This window comes from Eumetopias jubatus, unplaced genomic scaffold (assembly GCF_037043125.1).
Source record: "Eumetopias jubatus isolate StellerSeaLion01/CBP00866 unplaced genomic scaffold, mEumJub1_p1.0 scaffold_1, whole genome shotgun sequence".
Taxonomy (NCBI): Eukaryota; Metazoa; Chordata; class Mammalia; order Carnivora; family Otariidae; genus Eumetopias; species Eumetopias jubatus.
In genome coordinates, this window is record NW_028274807.1 from 69,384,952 (window position 1) to 69,408,914 (window position 23,963).

The 23,963-nt window shown below is 35.2% G+C and overlaps 1 protein-coding gene across 2 annotated transcripts in view; it reads right to left on the reverse strand.

Moving 5' to 3' along the window:
* Window positions 1-23,963, reverse strand: part of ZNF148 (zinc finger protein 148) — a 122,370-nt gene that overhangs the window by 62,006 nt on the left and 36,401 nt on the right. The window contains exons 2-3 of one of the 2 annotated variants that reach the window (XM_028091286.2): window positions 20,952-21,087; window positions 10,747-11,095 (exon numbers count right to left, since the gene is read on the reverse strand). In XM_028091286.2, coding sequence (XP_027947087.1) covers window positions 10,747-11,079 — 333 coding nt within the window. In that variant the 5' untranslated portion in view covers window positions 11,080-11,095; window positions 20,952-21,087. The remainder of the gene's footprint in view (window positions 1-10,746; window positions 11,096-20,951; window positions 21,088-23,963) is intronic. The other variant, XM_028091287.2, reaches the window with a different exon arrangement.

The window sequence follows — 23,963 nt, forward strand, 5'->3', positions numbered from 1 at the left end:
ACACAAACATGTCTTTACTCTTCAACATGCTTGCCATCAAAATGGAAAAATAAAGCCCATAGAGAGTTATGATTTCTCAATTCCTACTGAATGAATATAAGAATTAAAAGAATAAACCAAATACTTTTTTCACATTTCTAAAAGAAATTCAGTTTCTGAGTTATAAAGCTTTCTAGCACAGTGTTTCTAATAAAACTTTCTGCAATGTTAGAAATGTTGTTTATCTTTGCTGTCCAAAACAGAAGCCACTAACTACATGTGGCTATTGAGCACCTAAAATGTGGCTAATGAGACTTAAGAACTGAAAAATTAATTTTATTTCATTTTAATTCAAGTTTCTAACACATTAGAAAACAAAGTTCTTTTTTTTTAAGATTTTATTTATTTATTTATTTGAGAGAGAGAGAGAAACAGCATGAGAGGAGAGAGGGTCAGAGGGAGAAGCAGGCTCCCCGCTGAGCTGGGAGCCCGATGTGGGACTCGATCCCAGGACTCCGGGACCATGACCCAAGCCAAAGGCAGTCACTTAACCAACTGAGCCACCCAGGCGCCCTAGAAAACAAAGTTCTAATGAGTAAACTGTAGACATTCAAAAGGTGGCCTGGACATTGCTGCCGAAAATGTAGGGCCATTGAGTTTGGGTGACTGATTTAGAATAAGGTTAAGATAAACTCTGAAAATTAGCAGTTATCACAAATGAGGAACTTTTACTTCAATTGTCACAAAACACTAGAGAGTTTACATAGGCTACAGAACCTAAACTGTTATTTAACAATCTAAGAAAACTTAAAATTCTACTTTAGTTTTTAGTTAACAAAAGAAGTTAATATGAAAAAGTTCTTCGTGGCTTCCAAATGAATGAGCAAATAAAAGAAGAAAATCATTAATATCCTCAATATCTATTTTTAAAAGTCTTTAGCACATAATCTAAAAAGGACGAAAGGCCTGGTAATTCAAGTCTTCTTACTTCTGGGGACCTGGATCATATTGTTCTAGATCAATGTCCTCTCTTTAATTCAAAAATATATATTCATGATCCCAAGACTTACTCTTCACCACTGTGCCATATTAGTGGGAATGCCTAAGTAAGAAAAAGGGATATAATTTCTTGTGTCTGTTGTGTTCTACTACAGAGCAATGTTACACAATCCTAAATTCTGCCCTCTGGTATATACTATGAGACAACTTTTCATTGACTCCTTCTCAGAATGAACTCAAATTTATCATTACCTAGTAATGCTACCTAGTAGCAGGACTTGATTTCAAATTATCCACAAATATGGAATATGAAACAAACATTTAAGAAGTATTAGAAGAATAAGAAGTTAAGAAAAGTTCAAAATATGTTGGTAAATGAAAACAGTAGATAAAAAGCAACATGATCCTATTGTCTGGTATACATATCAAAAACGGACATTAGTATATATACCAAAATGTTAGGAGTGTATATCTGGTGGTGGGAGTATGACAAGGTATTTATCACACACCTATGCTCACACAAAAACCTATGCATGAATGTTCATAGCAGATTTGTAATATCCAAAGTGTAGAAACAACTAAAATGTCCTTTAGTAAGTGAATGGTTAAACTGTGGTGCATCAACACCATGGAATACTATTCTATAATAAAAAGGAACAAATTACTAATACACACAATAACTCAGATGACTCTCAAAGGCATTATGTTAAATGAAAAAAGTCAACCTCTAAAGATCACATACTGCATGAGTCCACTAATAAAACATTCTCAAAATGACAAAGACACAGACGTATAAAATAAATCAGGGGTAGGATAGCCAGGGGTTAGGAACAGTAGAAGAGGTGTGACTACAAACGGTCACACCACAGAGATCTTTGTCATGATGGATTCATTCTGTCTCCTGGCTGTGATGGCGGTTACACATATCTACATGTGTGGTAAAGTATACAGCACTGGACATATTATAGCAATGTCAATTTCCTGATTTTGAGATTGTACTATAATTATGTAGAATTTAATCACTAGAGGAAACTGGGTGAAGGGTACACGGGACCTCTCTACTAATTTTGTAACTTCCTATGAATCTATGTAATTTCAAAATTAAGTTTAACCAAAAGTAAAAGGATAATGTTTTGTCCCTTCCTCTTCCTTCCCCTCCTTATTTACCCACTCTCCATGAACCATTCATTCCTGAAGGCGTAACAGGATATGAGATCCCAGACAAGATAAACAGGCATCTGCTGCACAAAGCAAGATGTAAGAGTGTAAGCAGGGTGAGGAGGTTCTTCACAGAAGACAGCTAAGGGTGAGGTGTCAGAACCCAGGGAGCATAAGGATCTACGTTATAGGGGAAAGGCAGCCTGGAGCAAGGTGTCAGAAGCTAAGTGGGGTGAGAAGGATACCAAGTGTGAGCGTGGACCAGCACAGTGTATAAGGAGGGCTCCATATGGTGATGAGGTCCAGTGCAAGTTGTGAAAGCACATGCAGGGAGGACAGCATGGACTGCCATGCAGTGTAGGAGCCTCAGTAGAGGAAGAGGGCATCTGCACAGGAAGATGGGGTGACAAATGGTTTACACAGGGCACGAGAGGGAGGGAGGGAGGTCTGATCAAGTAAGGAAATATACTGATAAAGAAAGCCAGACTTCTCACTTTTTAAAAAGGGAGTTATAAAATACAGAAGGGAGAAAACTAAAATGTACTGTGGTAATGGACTGTAATTGGAGGGATCAGTGTGACTCATAGTTTTATAATACTGATAGATATGGAGATAATTATAGATAGAAGTGGGTGTACATATATACATATAAATGTATTTAATTATACACATACATATATTCTCTGGCTTTGTCCACTGACAGGCCTGGAAGTAGCTATACCCCAACAGCAATGAGCAGCACATTAGGCACCCAGATCTTGCCTTCTAAATGCCATTCTCCACGAAAATGAACGAGGCCTCCTTAGAGAAATGGCTGATTCCAAGGGTGAGGCAAGAAACACACCAGACAGGCCTAAAAATCTTGTGACAGAAAGCAAGGATGTGCTAAAAAGATTGATGGGACATGTCAAAAGAACATAGAAGTCAGCTTGCGGAGGATCCAATTGGCCAAATCTTAAGTCAAGCATTAAAACAATCATAGTAATAGATTTTAACCCAGTTAATAAAATTCCTAAGCCCATACTGATATAAATAAATAAATTAAAAAGTGTGATGAGGAAATGAGATTAACTTTACAGTGACAAAACCTGCCAGACATCACCTTAATCAACTAATCAGAGTGAACCATCAGAATGGGGCAAATAAAAATCATGTGCCACCTATTAGAATGCAATGCAGAGAAGACACAGCATCACTTTTTGTGATACCCCTCCCAAAGATGGTAATTTGACTATCATTAAGAGGAAAAATCAGATAAACCCAAACTGAGAAACATTCTACAAAATAAATGGTTATAATCTTCAAGCATTATGATCATAAAATTTTAAAAGTGAGGAACTAACACAGGCTAAAGAAAACTAGAGACGTGTCAATTAATGCAATATGTAGTTTTCAACTGGGTCTTTTTACAAATAAACTTTAACTGTTGGAAGACAATAGATCAGTAAAGGATCAGTGTCAAAAACCAATCCAAAATATATAAAGAACTTAGATGACTCAATACCCAAAAAATAAATAATCCAATCAAAAAATAGGCAGAAGACATGAATAGATATTTCTCCAAAGACATACAGATGGCCAAGACACATGAAAAGATAATCAGCATCACTTACCATGAGGGAAATGCAAATCAAAACTACAATGAGTTATTACCTCACACTATCAGAATGGCTAAAACCAACAATACAAGAAACAGGTGTTGGTGAGGATGTGGAGAAAAAGGAACACTCATGAACGAGTGGTGGGAATGCAAACTGATACAGCTACTGTGGAAAACAGTATGGAGGTTCCTCAAAAAGTTAAAAATAGAACTACTCTATGATCCAGCAATCACACTACTGGGTATTTACCTGAAGAATTTAAAAGCACTAATTCCAAGGGATACATGCCCCCCATGTTTGTTGCAGCATTATTTACAATAGCCGATATATGGAAGCAGCCCTAGTGTCCATCAACTGACCAATGGATAAAGAAGATGTAGTACACATACATGATGGAATATGATTCAACCATAAAAAAGAATGAAATCTTGTTATTTGCAACAACATGGATGATTCTGAAGAGTATAATGCTAAGCAAAATAACTCAGAGAAAGACAAACACCATATGATTTCACTCATATGTGGAATTAAAGAAACAAAACAAATGAGCAAAGGGGGGAGAAAAGAGAAAGACAAATCAAGAAACAGACTCTTAATTACAGATGGTTACCAGAGGGCAGGAGGTGGAAGAACGGGTTAAATAAATGATGGGGATTTAGGAATGCACTTTGATGAGCACCAGGTGATGTATGGTGCTGTATACTGTATAACCAAAACTAATATTAACTATGTTAGTTAACTAACTGGAATTAAAATAAAAACTTAAAAAAAAAAGTGTCAAAGACCATAACTAGGCCAACTTGACCTAATTGACATTTACAAAATAACCTACCCAATAACGTCCAAAATACACATTCTTTTCAGGAGAGTATAAAACACTGACCAACTAACCATATACTGGACCCTAAAACAAGTCTCAATGAATTTAAAAAGACTGAAATCATACACTGTATATTCTCTGACCACAATAATTCAGTATCAAGGACAAAAAGATACCTGGGAAACTTCGAAACATTAGAAGTTAAGCAAAAAACTTCTAATTGATTCATGGATCAAAATGAAATCACAAAGGAAGTTAAGAGAAGTTTATAGCTCCAAATGTGTATATCAAAAATGAAGAATGGCCTGTAACAGTCATCTGGCCTCCCACTTTAAAAGCTACGACTCATGGAACACTACATCAAAAACTAATGATGTAATGTATGGTGATTAACATAACATAATAAAATAAAATAAATTTTTTTAAAGCTAGGAAAAGAGAAATTAAAAACAAAGTAGGTAGAAGGAAGGAAATAATAAAGATGAGTTGAAGTTGAAATTCACAATAGTAACAATCAATAAAACCAAAACCTGATTCTTTGAAGAGACCAATAAAATTGATAAACCACTATCCAGACTAGTCAAGGAAAGGACAAACTACCACGATCAGGAATGAGAAAGAAAAAATCATTATAGATCCTTACACAATAAAAGAAATTTAAAAATTATGAAAAATTCTGTTCAATTAAACAAGAAGAAATGGATGAATTCCTTGAAAAATACAACTTATCAAAATGGATTCAAGAAAAAAATTTAAAAATCTGAGAAACCTTAAATATGCTTTAAAAATTGAACTTGGGGGGCACCTGGGTGGCTTAGTCGGTTAAGCGACTGCCTTCGGCTTGGGTCATGATCTCAGGGTCCTGGGATGGAGCTCTGCATTGGGCTCCCTGCTCGGCAGGAGGCCTGCTTCTCCCCCTCCCACTCCCCCTGCTTGCGTTCCTTCTCTCGCGGTCTCTCTCTCTCTGTCAAATAAACAAAATCTTTAAAAATATATATATATAAATAAATAAAAATTGAACTTGGAATTTAAAACTTCTCACGAAGAAAATGCAGTCCCAGGTTAGCTTTAGTAGTGAAGCCTATCAAATATGTAAATATGTACATATCGTACATTTTGTACAAATCTTACACAAACTCTTTCAGAAAATGCAGTAGGAAATATTTCCTAACTCATTTATGAGGCTAGTACATCTAAAACAAAGGTATTGTGAGAAAACTAATATCCCTCATAAATGTACACTTAAAAATTACTTTAAAAAGTTAGTAAACTGAATCCAGCAATGTACAAAAAGGATGACACATCATGACCAAGTGCAGTTTATCCCAGGAATACGAGGATGGTTTAATACTTGAAAATCAATCAACATCATTCACCATACTAAGATAATAAGGAGAAAAAAATCATTATCACTTAACAGACATAGAAAAAGCATCTGAAGTTACAAATTCATTTATTTAAAAAAGTCTCAGGAAATTAGAAAGAAAATTTCTTCAATGTAATGAAGATCATCTATAAAAAATCTACAGCTAAAATAATTCTTAATGGTGAAAAACTAAATGAGTCCCCTAAAGATCAGGAACAAGGCAAAGATGTCTACTCTTACCACCTTTATTCATCATTGTACTGAAGGCCCCAGTCAATACAATAAGACAAGAAAAAGAAGAGATATATATACCGTGGGGGGTAGGGGCGTGGGGGCAGGGGGAGATATATACTGGAAAGGAAAATGTAAAATGCATGAACAATATGATCAGACAATGTGACTGTGAATAAACTTAAGGAATCAACAAAATAACTACTAGAACTTATATGTACATATAACAGTCAGAGGACACATGGTCAATTTAAAAAGAATCAACTACATTTCTATACACTAGTCATGAACAATTAAACATTGAAATTTTTCAAAATACCATTGACAATTACATCCAAAACACAAAATACTTAGGGATAAACTTAAAATATTTCCAATAACTCTACACTGAAAAGAACAAGGCTAAGATAAATTATAGAAAACCTACATAAATATAGCAACATATCATGTTCATGGATTAGAAGCCACTATTGTTTAGATGTTGATTTTTATCAAGTCAATATGTAGAATTAATATAATCCCAATAAAATCCCAGCTGGTTCTCTTTATAAAAACCGAAAGGCTGATTCTATATTTTATATGAAAATACAAACAACCTCAAATGGTCACAACAGTCTTGCAAGAAAAATAACAAAAACGGAAGACCATATTACCTGACTTCAAGATTTACTACATAAGATTCAGCAATCAAGACAGTGTAATACTGACACAAAGACAAACACTAGCTCCATCAAATAAAATGAGAACCCAAGAGAGATGCCTTAACTTGTATAAAGAAGTACCCAAAAGAAATGAAAAAAGACTTGTACAAAAATGTTCATAGCTCATAGCAGGTTTATCCATAAAGGTTGAAAACTAGAGATAACATGACCATAAAAGGGGAAATGAATAAACAGATTTTAGGACAATAACACAACAGAATATTAATCAACAGTAAAAAGGAAATGAACTACTTATGTATACATTCAACCAATATGGATAAACCAAAAACATTGTGCTGAGCAAAAGAAGCCAGACACAAGAGTTACATATGATTCTATATACATAAAGTTCTCAAAGGGACTGATCAGGAAGAAACACACAGAAACCTTCTAGGATGACAGAAATATTCTGTATCTTGATGGGTTGTAGGTTATACAAGTCTATGCAGTTGTCTAAACTCTGAACTTTAAACTTAGCATCTGAGAGCATTCACTTTACACTTTTCCTCAATTAAAAAAAATACATACACACACACACACACACACGTTTTTTTTTCCACTCAAAAAATATTTGACTGCCTACTACAGCCCAGGTATTGAGAACACAAAGGTTGAAGGCAGGATCCAGAAAAGGGACCTTATAGTCTTGTAAGCAAAGAAATGCAAAATGTTAGCTATCATAATGAAAATCAAACAAGAGAAATCTTTTCAGCTGAGAAGTAAAAACAAGCAGATTGCCAATCAAAGAATATTACAAGTATATACAACATATACCCAAGTAATAGAAAAAATCATAGTGGAGCTGGGCAAATAAAGTAATATGATACACTTCATGTATAAATGGGGGAGAGAAGCTGTTGAACTACTGTCTAAGGGGTTGTTAGAAGAGATCTGATCATGATTATACAGGTTCTTTCTGCCTCTACATTAGGCTGTATTTTAGCTGTTTAGCAACAGGAACCTCTAAAGAGGTTTTCATAGGGGAGTGAGAAATATAAAACTCATTCAGAAAGATCACTACAGAAACTATATGAAATACAGATAGGACAATCTATATTTATAGGACAATCAGTCCTATTAAAAAGGCTAATGCAATCTATAGACCACTTCATCAACAGGAAAACACACAATCTTCTCAAGCTCACATGGAACACTCACAGACCACTTTCAGAGCCATAAAACACACCTTAACAAATTTCAAAGAACAGAAATTATATGATATATGCTCTCAGACAACAACAGAATTAATCTGGAAATTAGTAACAGAAAAATAGCTGCTAAATCCCCAAACACTTGGAGATTAAACAACATACTTCTAAATAACATGTGGATCAAAGAAGAAATCTGAGGAGAAATTAAAAGATATACTGAATTCAATGAAAATAAAAATACAATTTATCAAAATTTGTGGGATCCAGTAAAAGCAGTGCTTAGAGGGAAATTTATAGCATTGAATGCATATATTAGAAAAGATCTAAAATCAATCATCTAATCTTCCCCCTTAGAAAACTAGAAAACAAGAGCAAATTAATCCAAAATAACAGAAGAAATCATAAAAATTAGAGCAGAAATCAGTGAAACTGAAAACTAGAAATCAACAGAGAAAATCAAAAGCTGACTCTTCTTTTTTTTTTTTTTTAAGATTTTATTTATTTATTTGAGAGAGAGAGAATGAGAGATAGAGAGCACGAGAGGGAAGAGGGTCAGAGGGAGGAGCAGACTCCCTGCCGAGCAGGGAGCCCGATGTGGGACTCAATCCCAGGACTCCGGGATCATGACCTGAGCCGAAGGCAGTCGCTTAACCAACTGAGCCACCCAGGCACCCAAAAGCTGACTCTTCTAAAATAGGGATAAAATCAGTAAGCCTCTGGGGTGGCTGGGTGATAGGCATTGGGGAGGGTATGTGCTATGGTGAGCGCTGTGAATTGTGCAAGACTGTTGAATCACAGATCTGTACCTCTGAAACAAATAATGCAACATATGTTAAGAAAAAAGAAAAAGAAGATAGCAGGAGGGGAAGAATGAAGGGGAGTAAATCGGAGGGGGAGACAAACCATGAGAGACGATGGACTCTGAAAAACAAACTGAGGGTTCTAAAGGGGAGGGGGATGGGGGGATGGGTTAGCCTGGTTATGGGTATTAAAGAGGGCACATTCTGTGTGGAGCACTGCGTGTTATGCACAATGAATTATGGAACACTACATCAAAAACTAATGATGTAATGTATGGTGATTAACATAACAATAAAAAAATTTTTAAAAAATCAGTAAGCCTCTACTGGGGTCTGGAGAAAAACAGGGAATCGTTGTCCAATAGGCACAGAGATTCAGTTTTGAAAGATGAAACAGTTCTAGAGACCTGCTGAACAACAATGGACATTAAAAGGATAACAAAGGAATATTATGAACAACTCCAGGCCCACAAATTTGATAATCTAGATGAAATGGGACCAATTCCTTAAAAGACACAATCTGTAAAAACTCACACAAAAGAAATAAACAATCTGAACAGGCCTACATCTATTAAGGAAATTGAGTCAGTAATTAATAACCTTCCAAAAAATAAAGTACCGGACCATAAGTACTCGCTGGTGAATTCTATCATACATTTATGGAAGAAATTATACCAATTCTCTACAATCTCTTCCAGAAGTCAGAAGCAGAGGAATACTCCTAGATCATTCTATGAGACCAGGATTACTCTAATATCAAAATCAGATATGAAAGTATTACAAGAAAACTAGACCAATATATATTATGAACATAGATACAAAAGTCCTCAACAACTTATTAGCAAATTGAACCCAACGATATATAGTAAGAATTATAACCACAACCAAGTGGGATGTATTATAGGTATATAAGGGTGGTTCACCATTCAAAAATCAATTAATATAATCCAACACATGAAAAAGCTATTGCAATGGGCTAGGTAAAAGTTGGTGAGCACATGTATTAGAACACAACTATAAGTATTATTCATTCATTCACACGATGTGCCAATACCGGGGATACAATGGAACATAAGACAAAATTCATGCTCTCATAGAGCCTATAATCTATCAGAGAGACAGACACTGAACAAGTAACCCCAAGTCCCTATTGTAGGAACTCAACCTGGACTAAACAGAAGGGGAAGGCTGATAATGATGAACCACTAACTAGATAAAAAACAGGGAGGGGGTATGGCTGAGGGGAATATTATAACCAGGATATATGAAGGTTCTGAAGCAAAAGAAAAAGCACAGTATATTAGATATACTGAAAGAAATCCAGGTTTAATATCACAGAAAGAATAGAAGAAGATTACACTATGGTTACGATTTTGCTGGTCATCATGTAAAAATAAAAACACAAGAAGGCAAAAAAGTTATGGGTGCCTAAAAAACAATACTTTAGGTGATTAAACCACAACATCTAAGATAAACAGGAAAAATTAAAGAGCTGATATACCTTTTAAAAAGATAAGGAAAAAAATACAGGCACGAGGAATTGCCAAGTTACAGAATTTGAAGGAAAAACCCCTCAAGTGTCTGATCTTTCTCTAGTTATGCTCAAGATTCAGTCTTTCTACTCCTCAAGGAAACCCAGAAGTTACAACAAAATCTTTAAAACGGAAGCACTTAAAATTTAATACACAGTAATCCTGACAGAGAAATAAATTTTATCCTGGAAAAGATAAGTTTCTAAAACGTATATAATACAAAAACTTAACTTTGCTTTTTCAAATGTGATTTCTGTCAACATTCAGCATATCAATTCAAGAACATTTGAACTATTGAGCCTTTAAACAATTTCCGAAATTTCCTCAATGACTTGAAGTATTACTTAACACAAAATTAATTATGTTTCTAACTATAAGTTATATTAATCTTATAAAGGAATTACTTACAGGGACATTAAGTGCATACTGTAGTCCTTGAGGAAGTCTTTCATGTGTTTCCATCTGCTCTTCATCATTTTTTACTGTCTCCTCATGGACCATGAGTTCATCATGTGATATCATATCCTGTTGTCTCATTTCACTTTCTTGTAACACTTCATCTGCAGCAAGGATCTCCTGGTGAGGCATACTCCGGTCTTGAAGTACCGACTCCTGCAGTTCCCCAGACACGGTAGACTGGCCAGACACTCCACCCATTACAACCATTGCCCTGGAAGACTGCATTTCGTCTATGCCGCCACATTTAAGAAATAATCCTTCCAGTTTGTCGTCAATGTTCATGCTTAAGTATAACTGCCTAGAAAGACCAAGTTTGGCAACAAAGCATAATGAATTAGTTTTATATGTCTACTTGATACTTTTTTAAAATTTCAATTATGAAAGGTACACACTTTAACAGAAAAATTTTATTCATGTAATTCATTATCATCTCCAATTTTAAAATTACCAAGATAAGTTTCCAAAGTCTGGTAGAGTAAAATACAAATTTTCATTTTTGGCATTAAGGCATAAAATCTTAATCTATTTCATTATGAAAAATGAGTATGACATAAAGCAAACTGGGGGAAAGTATTTGTAACAAAGGATTCATATCTTTTAATATATTAAAATGTCTTAAAAATAAAAAAGGTGCATTCATTAAGAAATAAATTGACAAACCACTATCAGGCAAATCACTATATATATAAAATATATAAAATGAATAGCCACTTACAGTAGTAATCAAAGAAATGAGCATTAAAACAGAGCCACCATATTTCATCCACCAAACTGGTATGACTCTTTAAATAAAAAAATACGTCCAATGTTGAGGTAGGTTAAAAAAAAAAAAAAAGACACTCATTTACTAACAATAGGAAAATAAATTAGCTCAATTATTTTCAAAGGTAATCTGGTACTATGTATCAAAAGCCATAAAAATGCACATATTCTTTGAACTGGTGATTATACTTTAAGAAACCTATCCCAATGAAACAAAATGCATAGAAAGTTATATATGAAAAATCACTAAAGTTTACATTAACAAAAAAATGGCAATACACTACGTATTCAATAAAATGAAACTGGTTAAAATATATTCATACATGTTTTAAACTATACTGATGGCTGTACAACTCAGTAAATTTACTAAAAATCCCTGAATTGAACACTGAAAATGGGTGAATTTTATTATGTGTAAATTATATCTCACAGTTTTTCTTAAAAATAAAATCAGAATAATGGCTACCCTGTGGGGGTTGCTTCTTATAATAGGTAGGAAACGGGAGATGTCTGAGTGCTGGCAGTATTTTTTCTTGAGTTGAATGCTGACTGCACAGGTGTACTCACTTTGTAAAGTTTTCAAGTGTTTATCTGCAGTATGTGCATGTTTCTGTCAGTTATTATACTTCAATAAGTTTGTTGGGAGCTCAAAAAGAATGTATGCAGTAATAAAAATATTCTTGAAAAATATCTGAAAATGTGGGGGAATATCCCAATATATTAAAGGAAATATGTGTTTGAATGTACAGGTTTCTAAAATGCTAACAATATTAACATTACCACTGGGTGGTTAAATTGTATCATTCCATATTTATATTTATCTCTAATTTGAAAACTTACTATAATAAAATTTTATTTTTTACACGTTTTTAAATTCGTTAAAATGAAATAAAAGTTAAACTTCCATTACTAATATAATCTTAACAGCGCATGATTAAATTTAATAGGTTATAAGAACTACATGCTATCAAATAATTACATTACCTTATTTACTCCATTATTTAGAAAAGACAGGCAATATTAAATCTGCCCTTCTAACTTTGTTATAAATTCAAATTCCACTGTGTTACTCTAGGAACTAACATAACAATCATGAAATCAAAGAAATTTCATCTTAAAGAGGGTGAAAGCACTTGTACAAAGTTTTTCAAAATAGACTGCTACTGTCCAACTGTGTAAAATTAACACATAACCTACCCAAAGGGAAGGGTCCACAAGTAGTATATGCATTAACTATGTTTCAGTTTGGTTACCTCTTTCCCAAATCAATCAGGTAGGTAAAATAAATGATCACATTCAAACAAACACATTACTGAAATTTAAATACTCTTTCATTTACTAAGGTTATCATTTACTGAGAAACTTGTACTTAAATGAACAGCTCAAAAAAACACAAACAGCAAAGTTAAAAAACACAAAAAATATAATTCATACTTGCTAATCTTATCTTCCCTGGTACCACATATTATCAGTCTAGAATACATAAAACAAAGGACCCAGAATCGGATTTTTACTTTTCAAAATCTTTAGCAGCAAACTTAGATCAAGCCCCACACACATCAGGCTCTCTGCTCAGTGGAATCCGCTTCTCCCTCTGTGCCCCCCAACCCCCACTCATGCTTGCTCTCTCTCACAAATAAATAAATCTTTTTAAAAAATCTACAGGACAAAGATTTTAAACAAATCACCAAATAACTGTTCTCTTCTAATATTCTATTTATCACATTTCTTAGAAAATCAACTATCCCACAAGTAAGTGAGACCTCGAGTCTTACAGGGCTAAAATTTGCTTATTCTGGCCATTTCTTGGGAGGTTCATACCAAATGAATTATATTCTTCTCTTTACTGTTTTCTTAAAGAATGTGGAAAGCCCCTAATTTAAAAGGGAATTATGTCTACACAAAGCCATCCTTTACTGCAATTTTTCATTGCTGCTACAGCCGCTGTTGACATCGTTATTAAAAACAAAACACAAAAAACTGGGGAGCTTTTAAAGAATATGGGAGATGTAGAAGAAGTCATTAAAAAGGCAACTTAAAGAAACTGACCTAGGACAAAAGTTAAACAAAAAGTAGCCAAAGTTGAAGCTGACTTAACCCAACACAGGGTCTACATTTCCCTAAAGCAATGGTCCCCAACTCCACTGTTTTTGATCATGCATCTCATCACTTTTTTAAAATAGTATATCCTAATATACGCATACGATTTAAAACTATACCACTAAAATATTGTTAACAAAAAATGTACCTATGAAAACAAACATTAAAATATAATTTTTACTAACCTTATCCCTAACATGAGGCTAAAACAGTAAGTACTGAGGAAGTCAAAATACTCTGGGGATAGAGACTATTTTGGAAAAAAGGTAGGCTTACATTAAGTGCCAGGGTGAGGGACCTGGAACAGGAAGTTAACACACCTCAATATATAGGGAGTAAATGGAAAAGGAAGTGGAAAGACTAAATGTAAGACAAATATGACCTTCAAAATTTGCTTGAAAACAGGCCACAGACACAGAAAAAGGAATCTCTCTTCCTTTTTTAGGTATGGTTTTATTCCTATGACCCCAAATTAATCCATACATTTTGAGTTATTGGCTAGCCGAGAAATTGTTTTGAGACAACTTCCCTGAAATACCAGAAAATACCAAGATAACAGATTTCAGTATCAGTGAACACTGCTCTGACAAGGGTTTAAAGCAAGCCTTGGAAATATCAAAATGAAAACTGCATGCACCCTTGACCCAGCAACCTCACTGCTAAGAATACACACAATCCTATAAAGTAATTCATCAAAATCAACCAAAGATGTATGTACAAGGGTATCTGGTACAACCCTTTAGTGGAAAGAGACAGGAAACAACCTAAGCATCCACTGATAGAAGACTTGTTCAATTAATTATGATTCAACCATACAATGGAATACACACAGTCATTAAAAGGAATGAGGCCGCTGTATGTGCCAAGTGAAAAGTTCTCTGAGATACATTACATGAAAAAAATCAAGAAGAAGATACACAAAGTGAGCCATACTTGTATCATACATCTCAACAAGTAACTGGGCAGAGTAAGCTGGACAGGAAATTAGATAAGGTTCTCAAACAATAAATTTCACCAAGCCTATACAGTAAAAGGAAAAAGGACAAAGCTACATGAAAAATGATAAGGAAAGACCATTTTTTATTGTCCTTGAAACTCTCTTAACATGCACTTATCATCTTTAACTTTCTGCCTTCTAACTCCTGCATGGTCTCAGTCAAAGCTCCCATGTGTTTCACAGCACATTCAACAGCCTGAATACAACAAAAGGTCCTATGCTCAAGAGTTAACATAGGCTACTGCCCTTCTCTAATTTCAGTTATTTCCAAGGAGGATCAGCCAGGAGTAAAGAAAGGAAACTGATGTAATCAATCCATGTTACAATGTGAATAGTTAGGGAAGCCTGGGTGGCTCAGTCAGTTAAGCGGATGCCTTCGGCCCAGGTCATGATCCCAAGGTCCTGGGATCGAGTCTCACATCAGGCTCCTTGCTCAGCAGGGAGCCTGCTTCTCCCTCTCCCTCTGCTTGTGCTTTCTCTGTCAAATAAATAAAATCTTTAAAAAATTAAAATAAAATGCAAATAGTTAAATGTCTCTTCCTACTAAACTGTCAAAAAGCCAACTAATGCTTTTTGACCCAAACATCTATACAATTAATGGAAATTCAGGTGTTAGGGATATTACACAGCAGAGAGGAAGAAAGAAATAATGGTTCCTTTAAATCATGTCACTCACATGAGAGCCTGCTCTAGAAGAAAAAAAGAAATAAACAATTAATTTGTGTTCCCAGGAGCCTCTGTCCAACTGGGGAAAAAGAAGGGCTAGATGGAGTAATAAGCAACCAGTCACCCTGAGTTCCTTGTGACAACACATTCTTTTGTAAGGAACCCTGGGCAGCTGACAAAGAGTTTAAAACATCACAGCTGTTAAGAGCTGAGACAAGATGGACAATGATGTCCTAGGGCTAATTCAGCTTAAAGGGATAACTCTCTTTCTTCTGAAGTTTAGAGTTACCCAGAACAGAAATCATTAAAAACCAGAACATAGCAAAAGAGTGAAAAGAAGGAAGAGGCCAGCCCACCTCGGGGCAATTTCTCCTAAATCTCCCTTTAGCAGATTACTTCAAACTGCATTCTTTTCCCCCTTCCAAGCTATATTCTTCCCTCATCTCCATCTCCCTCTCTGTCAAAAAAGCTGACAGGTACAGCAACAGGGATATTTAGGGGGCCACAATACAGTTTCCTGCTCTATTCAATGATTCCCACACACTTCTTACCAGCCTCTCCTACTGAAAAATGTATGGTTCAGCTGTGTAAAAGTAATTCAAATTGTGGCCAATTAGGTAACCCGTACTCATTTAAGCCTCATGGCAATGCTCTACTCAAAGAGAACATAAATTATTAGCCATCACTTTCTCCTTCTTCCAGAAGGGACAGCTGACTCTCCTTGTCATCACCTTCTAATTTAATGCTTCTAATCAACTGTGTGCAAGCAATTAAAAAGTAAGCTTTATAGATTTGTAAGATGAAATGGAGTAAATAAGCTTTGACTCAGGGTTTTCAATAAAGAATTAAACACATGCGCTTTTAATACAAGCATTTGTGATAATTATTTCTAAACTGAGGGGACTGTTTGGGTTTGCTTTCAGAAGACAAAGTTGACAGAAGCATAACATATGGACAAGCTGGCCACTACTTCTCATTTTTAATCAACTCTGCAAGGCACTTAAAGTGCCTACTGATTTTTTTAAGGGAGTTCTATGCAATTAATAAGGAAAATACCTTTCTGAATTTATTAATAGGTTTGGGTCTATATTATAAAGTTCAGAGATTATCATAACCTGGAGAGGAAGGACAACTAATATGTGCTGAGGATCTACTAGCTGTAAGACACTGCTGGGTACATTTATATATGTGACATCACTTAACACGTAGAGTAACACTCAAGACAGTAACAGTATATCCCCATTTAACAGATAAAGAAACGGGTTTACCCCAAGTCATAGCTAGGAGGTACACTAGAAGGTATTTCAATACGGACTTAGCTGGTTTAGTGCACTTTTTCCCTCGCTATACTAAACTTCCCATCTTGGAAAAGGATCTGAACACATTAAGAACTCACATAGGGCGCCTGGGTGGCTCAGTTGGTTAAGCGACTGCCTTCAGCTCAGGTCATGATCCTGGAGTCCCGGGATAGGGTCCCGCATCGGGCTCCTTGCTCAGCAGGGAGTCTGCTTCTCCCTCTGACCCTCCCCCCTCTCATGCTCTCTCTCTCTTTCTCTCAAATAAATAAATTTAAAAAAATTAAAAAAAAACTCACAGAACTCCTCCTCTTGTCACTCACCTACTCTGAGGCCACTCTGTCACCACTGCTTGGCTTGGTAAAGCAATCCAAGTCTCCTTAGCTGGCTACTCCCACCACATGGTACCACAGGAGAACTTTGTGACACAAAATCCCTTTTTCTCCTTTGGAAGGAATGGACACTTCCTACATTTGCTACTTTCCCACTTCCACCCATTACTCACATCTTAGTAAATTTCTCCTGTCATTCTTTTTTTCATAGGCTTACATACACCGTCTTAATCCTTCCATTCTTTCTTCAAACCTTTACCAAGTTACTTCAGGAAACTCCCTTCCTCTTTTACCTCACCATTTTCACTTGGAAATCAAACAAAATAATCCTAAATGTGGCTAATATAGGAGTGGTTCTAAAGATATACCTGTATCAAAGAAAAGAGGGCTGTACATTTTAAGGTGAAAACAGATTTGGAAGACTTCTGCCTAATCCTCTAAAATTTTTGAAAGCACCTAGTTCCCCTTCAGAACGTACACAAATATTCATCTGCCACTTTATCACCTTTAATTAAATCTTGCATTCAAACATGAATGAAATATTTCTCACTTAAAGATACTGCTTTTCTGTTTTATTTATTTAGTTTGGTTGTGTATTATTTTCCACCAACTTTTACTGAACAATGTAGAGCTTCCAACATTATGACTCAAAACAGATTATAGTGCGCAAGCTTAAGAATTAAACATCATTGTTTTCCAAAAAAAGAATAATTTCCAACTCAAAATATTTTCCCAAATCAACAATACCCTGCCTTGTACCAGAACCTATTCAACCTATAAACCTCACCTGAATGTAGAAGAAAAGTACTCAAAGGAACCTATTCTGAAATAGAAAAGCTAGGTTTTACAAATGACTTCTGACCCAAAGCATTTTCAGCAAACTCCGTGTTGTCTGGAAGATGCCAGTTATATTAATTTGGATATTAACATTTCTAACCCATGTACGAGTCAGCGAGAAATTACACCTTAAAAATTACCAGCATTGGAAAACACAAATATCAGTCAGCCTCAAGATCAACTGGTGAGACAAAGCAAACCATGATCAATATGGAATTAACAATCTGCCACTAGTCATTCTTAAGAAGTTTCCTGTTCTCTTTCATCCTTCAAAAGGATAGTTTTATCTATGCAAACAATGCTTCACCGCTAATTTAAAAACAAAGTCTACTTCTTGTCTAGACATATTCCACATTCAGAAACCCCTTCAGATACACCTTTGTATAACTACCATTTTGCACCTATAAAGTATATCTTGTAAACTACACTTTGATGATTTTTAAATTACTGCTGATTCAAAACATTCCAAAAGGGGCATCATTTATAATAATGGCAATGGACAAAATGGTCTTTCTGATCATTGCTAGCAACAATTAAAGACATTAAATAAGAAAGTATAGGCTAAGATCCATCATTTTATACAATATAACAAGAAAAACCTCTGACCCATTTTTAACCACAGAAAAGTAATTTGTAAATATTTAAGTCAAAATTAACAGGCATCTCTATATGCCTGCATCCCCCTCAAATAAAGCAGAATCTAAGCATATTCTATATTCCAAATACTCAACACCAAAGTCTTCCAAAACAATGTAACAAGAAAATAGTGGTATCTATAAATATTAAAACATCAAATTTTTGGCAACTCATACTGTTTAAGAAACAGCTGTAATTTATATTGAAAAAGGGGGCGGGGGATAAAAAAAAAAAAGTCCAAACAAAACAGAACCCTACATTCTGCTGGATCTAGTTGTTTCATACATCACATCTTATGCCAATATCAACAATTCAAACATTAATGTTAAAAATACTTATTCTGTTAGGAAACTATGAAGTTTCTACAGTTTTGTATAATAAAAGGAGTATCAAAAACACTTCTTAAAACAAACTTCCCTGTACACTATGAGCATTAAACACTTAAGTTATTTTTAATATGTACTACATAGTAACCAAAACTTGTTTCAGAACAGAGAAGTGCTAACTATTAATATGAACATTTTTTAAACTTAGATAAATGCTCTCACTTTAATAATACAAACCCTATTTGTTAAGTACAGAACTAAGGATGTAATTTTACCTTCAATACCAAAAACACCTATAATATCTTACACTATTCAGTAATAATCTTAGGTCAACAGGACTACTATAAATGCTGTACACAAGTACATAAATTTATCAAAACTGTTATTCAAATCTCTTAAAAAGGGTACCAAGGTTAAAATATATTGACATAAAATATGGTGGAAAATTGACAACTAGTTTCCAACCCTTTAATAAATTCTATAATAGAATATATAGTATTTGATACTTGTTTCAAAATACAGTATTTACAACAGGACAAGAACCATAAAATACAATGTATGATGACATATTTTTCATCTAAAAAGAACTATTTGAAGTGTATAATGTCCCTGAGATTAAGTTGTTCTGATCGTGTCTAAACATTTAGAATAACAGACTCTTTAGAATTAGAAGGAGCTAGTTATAGATCATTTAGCTCTATGTGTATCTGAAAAGATCCTCCCATCCAAGGCCCCCACCCAATTGTTTTAGAGTCTAAAATAATAGACAGGGACGCCTGGGTGGCTCAGTCATTAAGTGTCTGCCTTCAGCTCAGGTCATGATCCCAGAGTCCTGGGGTCGAGCCCCCAGTCGGGCTCCCTGCTCAGTGGGAAGCCTGCTTCTCCCTCTCCCACTCCCTCTGCTTATGTTCCCTCTCTTGCTGTGTCTCTGTCAAATAAATAAAATTTAAAAAATAAATAAAAAATAGACAAATCATTTCACCCTAATGGCAGTGAAACAAAATGAGGAATTATCTCAAAGTCAATTCTAACTTCTAATACCTTATTCTATCTTATCAAGACCAGCAGTGTTTAGTCAAAAAAAAAAAAAAAAGGCAAGATGACTAGTCACAAAACTTGAACTGTCTCAGAATGCAAATAAGCACAATTTCCAAAGTATGTCCCAGGCCAAGAGTTAATGGCTTAGATAATAAAAATTGTATTTTAATGTTAATCCAAACTAGTTAATGGAAAGTAAATCTGACACAAACCCTAATATAACAAACAACAAATTCCCCCTTCTCCCCCCACCAACCTGTTCTCTCCTTCTTGCCTAGTAATAAAATATTATGTGAGACACATGGCTACCTAGGTAAGACTCATTTCCCAGCCTCCTTTACAGCTGATTGTGGTCATGTGACAATGTTATAACCACTGGAATATGAGTAGAAATGATATACATAACTCCTCTTAAAGGGAAGGAAAATGTCCTTCCTTCTTCCTGTTGACAGACATAATGGTAACCATCTGGGACAAGGGAGAAGCCACCTGTTAAGAATAGCAGAGCAAGACAAAGACGTCCAGGGTATGATGATTCTAGAGCCTCTATAAAATCTCAAGATTGTTTACACGGACTTTTCAAATAATGTATTTCTACCTTTAAAGCCTCTGTCACCGTGGCCATGTCTATATTTTAACAAATATCTCTAATATAAATGATTAGGCAAACATACAGTATGTACAATGTACAGTAACTAGTATGTTTTTTTCATATTTTATAAATTATATGCCAAACACCATTAAATTTGATTAACAGGTTTAACTAGTTTTCCCACGTATGAAAACAGAGTTTCCATAGAAATTCTGAAAAATTTAACATGGGTTTGTATGTGTTAATGATAAGTGGGTGAAAAATACAATACCATGCTAAAAAAAGGGTTAAAAGAGAAAAAGTCTTCCCACTTAAATTTAACTTAAGATTATATAATAAGCTACACATATTTTCCTGTGCTAAACTAAAAACCTAAAATGATATCATTGCTCCTCAGTTTTCTCTTAACAGTTTTCTCAAGAAAAAAGATTAAAATCCTAAGTTTCTAACAGATATAAACATCAAAACAAACTATAATACAAAAATCAACATGAAATTCTATCACCCAAAAATGGTTTCATATTTGAAAATATTAATTTATTCATGATTGTGAAAAACAAGTGCTGACGTTACCTGAGACTAAGGTAAAAACGAAGACTTCAAGGAAGGGAATGCTGTAGAGTTGAAAAAGAAATCATGGTTGAGTTTCTACCTTTCGTAAGCTTCAGAGACCCTCAACACCACTTTAATCACTTATGCCATCCAAGTCCTACAAAAAAAAAAAAAAAGAAAGAAAAAGAAAAACACACAACAAAATACATTACTTATGAAGGAAAAAATACTGTACAAATACAACATGGAAAAACTGTATGAATAATGAAGTGATCATTCTTTGTAAATAGGAAGCTATGCCTGAATGACCAGTACAATGACTTGCTTTTAAGTCTGAAACCAGGAAGATAAAATAGTGGTAAGTAGTAACTGTGAAATAACCTTGGTCTCATAAAAAATAATTTGCCTAGGGGCACCTGGGTCGCTCAGTCAGATAAGTGGCCAACTCTTGATTTCAGCTCAGATCATGATCTCGGGGTCCTGGGATCGAGCCCTGCAAGAGGCTCCACACTCAGTGAGGAATCTGCTTCTCTCTCCCTCTGCCCTGCCCCTCCCCCCACGCATGCACACACCCATGATCTCTCGCTCTCTAAATCTTTAACAACTTTTTTTTAATGTTTTATTTATTTATTCATGAGAGAGAGAGAGAGAGGGGGGCAGAGGCAGAGGGAGAAGCAGGATGCAGGACTCGATCCCAGGACCCTGGGATCATGACCTGAGCCAAAGGCAGACGCTTAACCATCTGAGCTACCCAGGCGCCCCCTAAATTAATCTTTAAAAAAAATTTTTTTAAAGAATAATTTGACTAAATCTGGAGTCTACAGCTTTAGAGATATGTGATGCTGAGGGAAATTCAGAGGGTTACAGACCTAAAAAGCTAGAAAAGACAAAGCAAAAATTAAAAAAACAATTAATAGTACTATTCATATCTGCTCTGCAAAGTCTATGAAGTGAAGAGGGAAGCAAACACAATACCAGGCCTTACAAATAACAAACAGAACTAGTCATGTACAGAATATTTATTTATTTACAATAAAAACAATTTCAGTTGTAAAAATCCCATTAAATACTTAAATATAGAATAATAATCAGCCAGGTCACCTTTGACAGGAAAAGCTGACAATGAGTATAATCAACCATGAATCACAGGAAGATGGTATACCATATCCAAAAAACAAAAATAAAAATGAAGAACATAAGCTATACACAATAAATCTAACAGTATTTCTGAGCATAGTCAACAAACTCAAGTTTATGGAATTTCCTACCATAAGTCATTAAAAATACTAGATTCGTAGGGCACCTGGGTGGCTCAGTGGGTTAAGCATCCAACTCTTGATTTCAACTCAGGACATCATCTCATGGTCATGGTATCAAGCCCCATGTTGGGCTCCAGGCTTAGAGCAGAGTCTGCTTGTCCCTCTCCCTCTGCTCCTCTCCCCACTTGTGCTCTCTCTCCCTCTCCCCCTCTCTCAAATAAAGGCCTAGTTTGCAACAAAAAATTACAAGATTACAAAAAAATGAAAAATATGATCTAAATATTAACAGAAAATAGCAGTCATTACAGTTTCCAGAGTATCCCCAGATGCTGGTTTAAGCAAACAATTTTTCAAAACATCTATTTCAGATATGTGAAAAGAACACATTTTAAATTTTAATTATGAAAATAATCAAAATAAGAGATTCTCAATAAATGTGCAGAAATTACATAAAAGAACCACATTGGAAACTCTGAAGTTGAACAGTAACTAAAACAAAATATTTACTAGCAGGGCTCAATGACAGATTCAAAATGGCAGAAAAATCAATGACCTTGAAGACTATCTACTGAAATTATCCAATCTAAAGAATAGAGAGGGGCACCTGGGTGGCTCAGTCGTTAAGGATCTGCCTTCAGCTCCGGTCATGATCCCAGGGTCCTGGGATTGAGCCCCGCATCGGGCTCCCTGCTCAGCAGGAAGCCTGCTTCTCCCTCTCCCACTCCCCCTGCTTGTGTTCCCTCTCTCTCGCTGTCTCTCTGTCAAATAAATAGTAAAATCTTTAAAAAAAAAAGAGAGAGAGAGAAAATAAGTTGAAGAAAATTGAACAGAGCCTTGGAGACCAATTTATTAACATTTCTGGAGTCCCAGAAGGAGAGGACACAAAGGACAGGGAAAAAAATTTTAATAAAATACCAGCCAAAACTTCCCATATTTTAGTAAAAAGAAATCAAATCTACAGGCCTTAGGAGCTCAATGAATATCAAGTAGGATAAATACAAAAAGGCCCACACTTAGACACATCATAGTCAAACTGGTGAAAGCAAACACAAAGAGAAAATAATGCAAGCACAAAGAGAAAAATCACTCAGCATGCGCAGGGACCCAACATGATTAACAGCTGACTTTCAATCAGAAACAATAGAAGCCAGAAGACAATGGAATGACATTCAAAGTGCTGAAAGAAAAAAGCTGTCAACCAAGAAGACAAAAGAATTATCCTCCAATAATGAAGGCATAATAAAGAGTATCTCAGACAAAAAAGGCTTAGAGACTTTTTTGCTAGCAAACCTGCCTAACAAGAAATACTAAAGGAAATCCATCAAGCTTTTGGCTTTCAGGAAAAGACAACAGATTCAAATACACAGGAAAAAAAGAAGAGCACCAGAAATAGAAAATACATGGGTTAAACTAAAAGACTCTATATTATTTTTCTCCTTTCTTCTCTCAACATTTTTAAAAAACATAAGAATGAGGGCGCTTGGGTGGCTCAGTCTTTAAACGTCTGCCTTCGGCTCAGGTCATGATCCCAGGGTCCTGGGATCAAGCCCGCATCGGACTCCCTGCTCAGCGGGAAGCCTGCTTCTCCCTCTCCCACTCCCCATGCTTGTGTTCCCTCTCTTGCTGTCTCTCTCTCTCTGCCAAATAAATAAATAAAATCTCTAAAAAAGTAAATAAAAATAAATAACATAAATGCAGCTAAAATAGTACTTAGAAGTTTATAACTTTATATATTTGGGAAAAAAAGATTCTCAAATCAATAACATAGGCCTCC